Source organism: Crinia signifera, chromosome 6 (assembly GCF_055691185.1).
Source record: "Crinia signifera chromosome 6, ASM5569118v1, whole genome shotgun sequence".
NCBI classification, from domain to species: domain Eukaryota; kingdom Metazoa; phylum Chordata; class Amphibia; order Anura; family Myobatrachidae; genus Crinia; species Crinia signifera.
The window spans coordinates 151318163-151330528 of record NC_139222.1 but is presented as its reverse complement, the minus strand read 5'-3'; the positions used below and the strand labels follow the sequence as shown (position 1 = coordinate 151330528).

Here is a 12366-nt window from a genome sequence, read left to right as displayed (position 1 = left end):
AACCTTCTCAAATTTTGCTGAACATTTTCGTTTTTTATACATAAATCTTTTGTGGGAAAGGGGTAGATTTAACCAATGCCACCCAAGCTGAAAAGAGTTCTTGAGCCATCCAGGTTTGGGCTATGCCCACACGGGACAAAGTAAGGAGATTGTTAACATATAAACATTGAAAGGAGAGGGTCTTTGTTGTAGTGGTTTAATATTTCCTATGATAGAGCACACCGGATGCATGAGTTTTGATATCACATAATTCTAGTATCTGAAGTAGAATGGAATATGGTATTTATTTAATATTATTGCATGGAACATTGATCAGCATAAAAATCTATTAGCTATTGTGATAGTTATGTCTATGAACTTGATGACTATAAGATTAGTGTCAAATGATGCATGATCAAAACATAATAGAACATTTTTAATTCAATTTTTTTTTTTTTTTTAAATAATAAAGCAGAACATGTTCAGTGAATTCTACATAGAATTTCAGGATAATAAACATTGCAGTGGTAACCAATATTGTCACAGCGAAGAAGCCCAGATTTGTGAAACGGCCACCAAACCATTGTTTTTTACTTTTTTGTAAACGGACAATAATAGATTTGTATAGGATTTGATTGAGTCCAGTTATAAGGCCAAACATCTTGATTTTTGCCCCACAGCAAAGAACAAGGACCAACGCCAGTAGAGAAAAAGAAAAAAGGAAAGAGGAAAGCTGAATTATGCGAAGAAAGCTTGGAGAGCGAAATGTCCATTCTGAACTCTCAGAGCACAGAAGAGTCCACGGAGTCACTTGACAGTCAGGTACAGGCTTTCCTGTCCTTATTAGTGTTTACTGCCTACAGTATATACCATTACAGAATATTTCTGCTATTGGGGGCTGGGGTGTATTTTTATTAGTTCAGATTTTTCTGAATGTTGGAAAATTGTCACTTTTTACTGAATTTCGGTCAAATTTATATTTGACCTATTCAAATTAAAGTGCTGATTTTTCGACTCGGTCCATGTGTTTTGTTTTTTTGGAAAATGCGTCTGCTTTCAATTATTTTCCACCAATGCAGATTTTTTTTTAACAAGAACTGTAGCTTCGGAAATTCCATCCAAAAATGGCTGCATTTGAATAGGTATGGTCGAATTTTTCAGCTAGCCAAAAACTCCGGACATAAAGGGTGAGATTTAATAGGAGATATTCAGAAAGTGAGAGATTTGGTAAGAAATCTCCAGTTTTTTTAAAGCGGCAATCATTTACACTGCAAAACCCGGTTTAATTTTGCAGTGTAAATGATTGCTGCTTTAAAAAAACTGGAGATTTCTTACCAAATCTCTCACTTTCTGAATATCTCATCCTATTAAATCTCACCCAAAGTGTTTAGCTATTTGTGTTCAGCAGAAAATACAATAAAATACAGTGAGTGCATGTACCTGTGAGATTTTTCTTGCCTCTGAAGACTCCCTGAACTTGCCTACACATCTCTACAATATTCTATATCAGGAGAAACAATGTTTATTGTATTCTGAGGCTTCTGCAATAGTCAGGATTGGGAGGTCTTATATTAGATGCTGTTTAATTTTGTTGAGGCTGTCCTCCCGAATCTATAGAAGCCTGTACACACATGCATTTAACTTCAATATTGTAGATGTGTGTACATGTGTCAGCAGCAGGGTTAAGCCAGGTACACACTGCTCTGCTGATTGGGATCATTAACCCAATCAGTAGGGGGATTGCACAGGGGTGTATCCAGCTTTTAGTTTTTGTATCTATTCTGAGAGTGGAGACTTCATTACCATTAGGTGTCTTATCCTTTCCAGAGCACATTTCTATCATTTACTACTGCCATTCTAATTTCCATGTTAAATCTGTATGCATTATTTATTACTTCAGTTTACTTCATTTGCAGTACAAGGATATGATCAACTTTGCAATATGAGGTTTTTGTTGACACTTTAGGCTTTGTTTTTACACTAGATTCTTATTACTGAAGTTGCTGAGAAGTAAATGTTAAAACTGCTGCTGTTATCCAGAAAAATATAATGCATAAACAAAAAGTACCTTTGTTTACATGATGACCAAAACACTGTATATAGTAAAGAACTGCATGAACAATCACACTAATGGAGTGTACACACGGGGGCGATATGCCGTGCTATGCGAGTCCCGATGCGATCAGATCGCATTGGGACTCGCATCACACGGCATGCATTGAGTGGCACAATTTAGACTATATAGTGCAGATCTGCACTATATAGTCTTGCCTGCCCTCTCTATTTCACTGCCAATTTGCGCTCACTCGGGAGCGCGCATCGGGCTCGCAAGCCCTAAAAAAAGCATGCGATCTGCATGTGATATGGCTTCCAATGTTCACTATATCGGCAACATCGGAAGCCATATCTTACCATCTGTACACACTATAAGACAAAACCTTTCCCATAAATGCAGAAAGTAATTTTTGCTCCATATGCTTTTTGTTTCTTTTGTAATGATGTAATAAAAATAAAAATTGGCAAGTACAATTTAAAAATCTTCAATATGCTGCTGATTTTATTCTTGTAGAGTCCGATTAAATCATCTAGACAATAATATTGTCTGTAGGTGTTTTTATTTTTTATTATTATATTTTTGCTTGGGTGGGGGCTGGTGATGATGTAAATTTACTGTACTGCCTAGGTTTTAATATTTCTCGGTCACAAACCCTTCATATACTTACCCCCTGTTCAGAAACGGAGGTCTGGACGACAGGTGAAGCGTAGAAAGTACAATGAAGATCTTGATTTTAAAGTGGTGGATGATGATGGAGAAACTATCGCTGTGTTGGGAGCTGGTAGAGCATCTGCACTGTCTGCATCTACACTGGCCTGGCAAGCTGAGGTAAGACTGTTGACTGGATGTCCACATTGGGCAGATATAAATATAGTATATCAATGTTCATATTAAACCGATAGATAATAAGTGAAGTGCGCAGTTTACATTCTGTGTCCATCAACTATAACCTTTTACTCCTAGCTACGTGCGAACAAAGCGTAGCACAGCGTAGCGAACCTTGTCCGTGTATGAAACACGCTATACCTATACCATTGAATCAGTATCTTTTTGCAGTACTTAGTACTCAAGTGTAAGTACAAAGTCGGGTACTGTTTCTTTATAAACCTTTCCGCTTATTGCGAATAAAAGCCAAGACTCTGTATAAATTAAGGGGATATAGTCCCTGTACCATGTATTTACGTCTCTAGCAGAAAACGGGGGGTTACAGAAATATAGAAGCAAATAACAAGGTATACAGGCTGCTACACAATACAAAATAGGTTCTAAACTAACAAGGGAAAAACAACAGATATAAAAGCAATCAGCCACAATACAGTATTCACATACATGAATGCAAATGTTACCGTCTCATCAATAGCGCTGGCGCAACCCGTCCGAGCTCACTAATTTCTGTCCAGAATACGGTCCAGAGAAGAAGAGGAACAGTGAGAGTGCATTTAGGTTGTTTATATATACCCTCACTGTCCCCCTCTTCCTGGACACTATAAGAGGTTAACTCTTATAGTGTCCAGGAAGAGGGGGACAGTGAGGGTCCCCATTGGTCAGAAGGTCAGGTGTCGCTTCTCTTGAATTGGTGCAGGGGAATGCACCTCTGTGTCTTTGTTCTTTAGGCATCGTCATAGGCGTCATAAATCAACATTGTAAACCAGCTACATCTGGATCTCCCACACTGTCCTTGTGGCAAAAGTGATCATACAATAAGTAATTGTTCCATAACTTTTGGCTGTTACAAGTTGCAAACTTTATACCAGAACCGGAGCGCTGCGCATGAGAGACGGAATACACAGATGTGAAATATGTACAAGAAAGATTGTGTTTTACCAGTTAAAACTATGTGCTTCGAATTAAAACCAGATTATCTATATTTGATTATTTGAGAGTGTGGGATATGGATTTATGTGTATCAGTATGGCTGCACATGGGGTTTGCCTTATTGTAAAACCTGGTTTCTATACTTCATTTACGTAACTCTGCGAACCAAGATGGCGGCCATACCATTCTATTGTGGTGTGTATGCTACTCCACTTCGACAGTATGGCGCTGATTCTAATTCCTTTGGTCCCCTGCGTGTTCACATGGGGTCCTATGTTGAAGTCATATCATAATTGCACGTGCAGGGCTTCTGTGCGGGCGCCTTTGCTGACCTGCACAGTCGGCATGGTGCTCACAAAGGGGGGGGGGGGGGGGGGCGGGCGGTGACTTTAAGCTTACCAAGTCAACCAGAATCTGGCCCTATATGTCACCGGGCAAAAAAAATAAAACTGCCATGTGTTGTGGTGTTAGAGAGAAATAAAACCATGATGAAGTTATTATGATATTAATATTATAATATATATTTATTTAATAGAGGCACTTGAAGAATTATGAAAAGTTATATTGAAGCATCACAAAGTTATACTAACTTTGGGGGCTTTACTACCCCTTTGTCAAAGTGAGATATAACATAGTGACAGAACAATTGCCCCTCAATGGATACAAATCAACAAGTTGCAAGGTTTCACATCCGCAAATTTCGCTTTTTTAGATCACATTCAAGATGTGTCCATGTACATCTTTTGTCAAATTGCAGCAAATAGCCTCTTTTGTGAATAGCGGTGCATACACAATATACTGGGCGTTTTTGCCCAGTGTGTATGCACCCTACAACGGGAGACACTAAACTGGCATATTTAAAGTGCTTTGATGTGCCACATAGCAATATGCTGATAAAAAAAATGGTTAGCAGTAATGCTGCCCATTATCACTATCATTCTTACCAACCCGTTGGAATATTTTTTACTACTGCTATGTATTGGTTGTATAACTTTGTGAAGTTTCTCTTCCTCTTAGTTTTGGGACATAAGGCTCTCATTGTGTGCTTTTTATGGTTTTGGTATTTTATTGCAAATGGTGCAGTTAACACTATGGCTATTCCACTTCCTTAGTACCCTACCTCCTTTTCCTTGTAATTTCCCAACTTATCTTTGCTTTCCTAAAAGATCCTATCAATACCATGTCCAGTTTCAGTTATAACTTTCACTGTGTACAGTAGACTTCTAGTCTTAATGGTCACCTTATCGTGGTAATCATTAATGTGTTTGTATAAAGAGGCTTCCTTCCACTTGACTGCTTTTTCTTTTGTTTTCTGTTCTCTTTACTTGAACACTTGCATTAAAAAGATAAAAATAACTTTACAGCAGTGTCATTGTTTTGCTATTTTGCTATTTTTTATTTTTTTTTTTTTTTTTTTTTGTGAGAAGGGGGAAGGTTTTGAGAGGGGTTTCCAGTGTTCTCTGTTGCTATTTTATGGCCTTTTTGCACAGCCTACCCATGACCCAGAGTGCCAAACAATCTCTGGTCCCTCTTTATATGCTACACTACCACCCTAGCTGGCATAATCCGTAGCTTGCTGCAGGGGTGCTTGAGGCACAAATGTTTTCTGGGAATACAATACATTGTCAAACACACATTTCTTTCTAGTTGTGCTAGTAGACGGTATATCCGGTCCCTGGGTCGACCATGGCTAGGTCGATAGTTACTAGGTTGACCACTATTGGTCAACAGTTACTAGGTTGATCACTCTTGGTCGACACCTATGAATGGGTGAAATACCTTAGGTCGACAATGACAGAAGGTCGACACAAGCGTATTGTCGAAAATGGTCATGACTGACACGCAAAATGACGACATGAGTTTTTCATGTTTTTTGTTGTTGTTTAGATCGACTTGGTTCATACTTTACTATCCACGTGGGCATAGAGTGAGAATATAATAGTGCCTGATGTACGGTGAGCGGACATGGTACACTTATACGGTGTCCATGTCGATGTATGTCGGCACAAAAAAACAGGAAAACCTTGTGTCCACCATGTCCATGCCAATCTTCTGTGAATGTTGACCATTTGTAGGTTTCGACCTTTAGACCCCTATACCATAGACTAATAGACTAGACATGCTGAATATGTAATGTAAATAGGCTCCCAGGTACAAGAGCATTGATACTTTGCCCTATGGGGGTGACTAATGGTGATGCACTGCAGAGGTACACTTATACGAATGACATACTTCTCAAATACCAAGATTTCAGTGGGTCTTAAATTATAGTTTAATGTTGACCATACACTAGACCTGGGGTAGCCAACCCTAGTCCTCGAGAGCTACCAACAATGCATGTTTTGCAGGTCTCCTCACAGAATCACAAGTGAGCTAATTAGCTCCATCTGTGTATCTTTTAAAATGTGTCAGTGATTAATGAGTGCAGCTGTGCAGCAGCTAGGTTGTCTGGAAAATGTGAACTGTTGGTAGCTCTCGAGGGCTAGGGTTGGCTACCACGGCACTAGACTAACTTACATCCACCCATCCAACGAGTTGGTTGGACTGAAAATCTGGTACTGGATGGGAGCAAATGACAGTCGGCAATTTGCTCATAAACCCAGGAAAATGGGGAAAAAACTTTCAGTTAAATTGTTTCAATCAAACAGATTAAACTACAGCACCTTGTCTGACTGACAGTTTTTGTCCATCTCCAGATTTTGGAAGCAAATTACTGAATTACAAATTACATTTGCTCCCATCCGATACCATATTTATATTCAATCCAACTAACTAGTGGGATAGTTTGATGAAGTTTCGTGCATGGCAATAAAATCATACTAGTAAGCCCACTCGAAACAAAAGCAGTGAAAGCTAGTAGATGTAGTTTCACTTGCTGAATATATACGTGTGTGTATGTATGTGTATATGTATGTATATATATATATATATATATATATATATATATATATATATATACACACAATTTCTTAACAAAAAATTCTAACATTTTTTTAATTATTCACACGTTACAACCATTTAAATGTTTTAAGTATGTGTGTATATTTGTATTTAAAATATATATTTCATGCTTAATCTGTATATAACAGGAGCCACCTGAGGATGATGCTAACATTATAGAAAGGATCCTGTCTTCAAGAGTAGTTCAGAGGGAGGTGAGTTGCAATGCCATTAATACATTTCTTGTGCATTATTATTTTTATTATTTTCTGTTTAGATTACCTTTACTTATATTTTTGCCTAGTCATTCGTTTGTGCAGTAACAATATTATTGGGATTGAGGATTATTTAGAGAATTGTTGAAGTTTTTCCACATGGTCACTTGGAGATTTCAAATTTGTCCTTGACCATTTTTGAGATGTAGGGCACACTAACCTTATTATTATAGTGTTCCCTTTCTGTTGTCCGTGTGGTGTAGAAACTCTGTAACTGCACTCCATGCAAAGCCCCATGCATGATTTATTTACAGTTTCTTATATAGCGCAGCATATTCCTTTGCGCTGTACATTCTTACATCATGTAATCAAAATGGATTGATTCAGGGAAAACAGGATTTTTACATGTCCATTAAATCCTTTTTTATGAATCCTTCTCTATGCTGGTGATGGGGTATAGAGCCATGTTAAAACTTTGGCATTCTAAATATTAAATATATTGTGTGCTCATTACTTTCCTATATCCTTTTTATGCAACTAAATTTTATTTTCCATTAGCAATGAAAAACATTGCAAAGGAACAGGTTTCCCATTTTAAAAAAGAGGAATCGCGGAAATGATAACGTACATATAACTATTATATGCTTTTTTGCAGGCCAGTCTATTTTATAGGTGTCATAGAAGACTAGAAGATCAGTAGTATTCTTAAAGTGTACTGTTCTTGTAGCATAACCTTTCCATTAAGTAAAGAGATCTCTCTGCCTTAACATACGAATTTGACATAAAAAGGGGTTGTAATTGATTATCCACTTGCTTAAAAGCTTAAGGGGGTATGCAATCCTCTGCTGCTATTTCTGATGGGGGAAATAGTGGCGGGCCTTTTACAATGCTGTCCTTACCGACAGCATTGAAGAGGGATCACGGCAGAATGAGCCCGACTTTTGAAGCTGTCAGGCCCGTTCTGCAGATAACGGTCGTGGATTGTCACGATCCCGGCTGCAGATTGACAATCCACTGCCATTTACACGGACATGCCCCCTTTTCACCGATCGTCAGGTGGGACATTGAATCCCACCTGCCTATTTTCTGTCAAGCAAAATGCAAACGGGCCAGGAGGGCAGTATTCAATGCTCAGGATTCACTGTTTTTTGGGGGGCAAATCGGGCTGTTTTCACTCTCTGAAAATCTGATTCACCCTATTCAATATTTACTGTTCACTCAAAGTGAACAGTGAATGCCGGCCAGTTCTCTGTTTCCTGCTCGCTGCAATTCGCTGGTGTATTTCAATGGGGTTTTCACTGTGATTCGCCGACAGTGTATTCAGTGCTAGGATGGAGAACTTCTTTCGCAGTGATTCACTGTTTTGCATTTGCCATCTTTTTAAGGTGAACTGGAATGTGTGTTTTTTTTTTTGTGTCAAAAAATCATTAATTTTATTATTGGAAGGGTCTTGCTATTTGGATTCATGTGCTTGCAGCACATGAATTTATATTGAAATTTTTATTTTTTTACACTTGACGTCAGCAGGGGGCTGGGAGCCGCTCATTAGATATTCACTGCACTGGTCCCGCTCATTACATATGCACGAGCGGGACCCTCGCAGCCCTACTTCTCCCTGAGTTGCAGGGACCCCCTGCCTGCTGGTGGGTGGCATGCAGCGGGGTCTGGCAGTGCAGGGTCAGGTCGGGTAGTGATGGCAGGCAGGGGGTCCCTACGGTGTATGTGGGATCAGAGGTAGGGTCCCTGCGGCGGATGGGAACTACTAGTTCCCATCCGCCGCAGGGACCCTGACGCTGATCTCACATACACTGTAGGGGACCCCCTGCCCGCCAGCGCTACCCGACCTGACCCTGTGCTGCCATTGTGCCCCCGCCATGCCTTCTTTTCCCCAACACAGCGTGTGGCACAGGCAGGGAGGCTTCCTTCTCCCTGCCTTCCGCGCCCCCAGAGGCAGCGAGCCATCAGAGGCAGCGAGCCCCTGACGCGTTGAATAGGGGGAGGGGGAGGACTGGCAGCGAATGCTCCTGCCCTCCAGAACAAGGCGAATGTGCAGCGAATGCTAAACCGGATTTGCTGCACATAATGAAAAATCGGTACTTGTTTCCTAGCACGGCGCCCATCGCATCCCATACTATAAGGCATACGATGTGATGCGATGCGATACGATGTTAGCCAATTTTAAATTGTATAAGCACCCTAATGGGTGTTTTCAATGTTAAATGTGCCCCCTACAAGATAAATAAATAATTGTATAAGCACTGTAATAAGAGCTTACAATGTTAAAAGCACCCCCACGCCACCCGTACTATCAACGCCAACCCGAAGTGTGGCAAGCGCAGCGGTATGCGTCCTCCGACCTTTTCATACCCCCACTATCCACGTCGGCTTGGAGTTGATTTTATATAGTGCCCGAGCCCGAAGCGTGGCGAGCGCACGCGGAATACATGCGCTCACCACACTATATAAAATCAACTCCACGCCGATGTAGATAGTGGGGGTATGAAAAGGTCGGAGGATGCGTACCGACGCCCCTCGCGGGCTCGCTGCGCTCGCCACGCTTCGGGTTGCCGTTGATAGTGGGGGTGCATTTAACATTGTAAGCACCTATTAAGGTGCTTATACAATTAAAAATTGTATGTACAATTTAAAATTGCATTGCATTGTATGCCATATACAATGGTATACAATTTTAAATTGAATACAATGCCATACGACTGAATATCATGGGCGCCGTGCTAGGAAACAAGTACCAAATAAACCCATTGAATACTGGCCATTGTGTCCAAACCATTTTATTCACTGGCATTGCTAAGGAACATGATGAGAACTGTTCAGACATATTGGGGTTACTTGCTGAAGTTTCAGCAAAAGAGGCAGGGGTATGTTTTACCCTCAACTTCAGCAACTTGCTTGAGCTCTGATATAGACTGCCAGGAGATTTGACCAGGTTTGAGATCAGTACTCTAAAAGAAAAGGAAGGGGTACATATTGGAGGACCAATAAGTACAATACACCTTAAAAAAGTTTACAGACATCAATTTGATATACATCATGAATTGTAAGCTTGCAGCAGGGCCCTCCTACCTCCAAGTCTGTCTGTTGTTACCCAGTTTGTTTTATCACTGTCTACTATTGTAAAGCGCAATGGAATCTGCTGCGCTATATAAAAACTGTAAATAAATAAATGAAGGAGTAGACCTCCGTCACATTTTCAGTCTTGTACTCTCTTCTGCAGTTTCTGGACTAACTTCCCCACAGTTCCTCCAAAATTATTTAGTCTGCAGGCCATGGAAATAGTCAGGGGTATGGCCTATTCTATAAAGCAAATTAACAAGCATATCCATGTGATTTAAACATTTGAGCATTAGTGATGGTAAGGGCCAAATCAAGCTCCCAAAGGTACACAGGGTTGGGTGCACAGACGCCGGAGTAGCATCGGAGGACGTGCTTCACATACAGCGGCAAGAACCGCCAGATCCCCAACCAACACTTCATGTTAGTTGAACGTGCGATTGTCTCTTACACACGAGTGTCCCAGACACAGGGTTAGGGGGGTGTGGCCCATGTGCATCTTGTGCACAAAAAAGGACAGGAAGCATTTGCCAGTGCTCCATTTCAAATTCTGACAAATGCACTATCCACGTCAGACCGAAGTGAGCCCCGCGAGGGGACACATTACGCGTCCTCCTGACCTGTTCATACCCCCACTATCCACGTCGGCATGGAGTTGAATTTATAAAGTGTGGCGAGTGCAGCGAGCCACCGAGGCTGCAGCGTGGCGAGCACAGCGGATTACTTCACATGTTTTCGCGGGGCTGGCTGCACTTGCCACGCTTCGGCCTTGTTTTCTGAGACCCCTTGTGGGGCTCGCTGCGCCTGCCATGCTTCGGGCTCAGTGGTTCACTGCGCTCGCCACACTTTATAAAGTCAAATCCACGCCGATGTGGATAGTGGGTGTATGGTCGGGAGGATGCGTAATGTGTCACCTCGCAGGGCTCGCTTCAGTCTGACGTGGATAGTGGGGGTTTTAAATGGAGGCATTTGCCAGAATTTGACATGGAGCACTGGCAATTGCGTCCTGTCCTTTTGTGTGCACAAGACGCACGTGCTCCACACCCTCTAACGCTGTCCGTCTCACTGAAGCAGAGACGGGCAGGGTTTACATCCACAGCTGCAGATTGTCTGGGACACTTGTGTGTATGAGACGCTCGCGAGTTCAACTAACATAGAGCGCCTCTCTGGGGATCTGGCGTTGGGGATCTGGCGGTTCCCGGCTCTGTATGTGAAGCACGTCCTCCGATGCTGTTCCGGCGCCTCCCAGCGAACCCGACCCTGTTGACACTGGCAGCTTTACTTGTTACTTTACACTACACTGCCTTACTATGACTATGCTAGCTGACGCTGACTACATACCTTTGACTACACTGCTGCCGCCATGCTGAAGGGACACTACGCTGAGTAGGACAGTACGCAAACTACTTAACAGGCGCCATGATAATACACAAGTACCAAATCCAGCAGCCAGACACAGAGAGAGGAGCGTCAGGAACAGATTGTTTTTTTTTTTTCTCCCTTCCCATCCCACAGGCTTTGGTCACAAATTCTGCAACCAGTTTTCTTAAGTTGTTATTGGGAGTATGTATACTGATGATCATCCAAGATTGGTTGTGGGGTCTGTACATTCGCAGCCAATTGATTTATGCCCCTGTCAGATTTTCCATAGATCATTTGGCCTCCTAGAAACTGGGCCCTGGATGACTGACCGACAGTCAGGATTCCGACGGTCGTTTCTCCGACATCGGTATCCCGACTGTCAGGAGCCCGACAGTCGGAATCCCAGCTTACAAGGACTGTTTTCCCTTGTGAGAGGCCACGACCCCCATAAAGGGAGAACAGAATAGGTGGGGAGTTCAGCTCGCAAACGAGCCCGCAAGGGGCTTGAATGCCCTCGTCCCCCTATCAGGCTCCTGACAGTTGGGATTCCGGTGGCAAAAGAAACGACCATCCGACTGTCATGAATTATACCATATACCTAAAAACGACCTTGTCATTTGGATTCTCTCTTTTCGAGTACAACCTGTTCTAGATAAACTCACTTGTTATATGTCCTCTTATTTAGTTCAGAATTTACTTGACAATGCTCCAGGGGATTATAAAATGACAAGCTTTGTGACTTCTTAAAATGTGTTTATTTTGCCCATCAGTGGATCCTCTTTAGTTATAAACAGCTGGATTGCCATCAGATAAAGGCAAGTGGTTGCTTGAGGGTTTATTTCCAGAGACCTTAGCAATATCTTGTACAATCATTTATCTGCTTTTTGTTTGTAATTAAGAAAAAAGCTTTGGTGCTTTCCTTGTTTG

General features: G+C 41.7%; 1 protein-coding gene across 4 annotated transcripts in view; it reads left to right on the top strand.

Moving 5' to 3' along the window:
• Positions 1-12366, top strand: part of CHD6 (chromodomain helicase DNA binding protein 6) — a 130925-nt gene that overhangs the window by 34837 nt on the left and 83722 nt on the right. For all 4 annotated transcript variants that reach the window (XM_083147650.1, XM_083147651.1, XM_083147654.1 and 1 more), the window contains 3 exons: positions 660-801; positions 2714-2863; positions 6940-7005. In XM_083147650.1, the coding sequence (XP_083003776.1) occupies positions 660-801; positions 2714-2863; positions 6940-7005 (358 nt within the window). The remainder of the gene's footprint in view (positions 1-659; positions 802-2713; positions 2864-6939; positions 7006-12366) is intronic.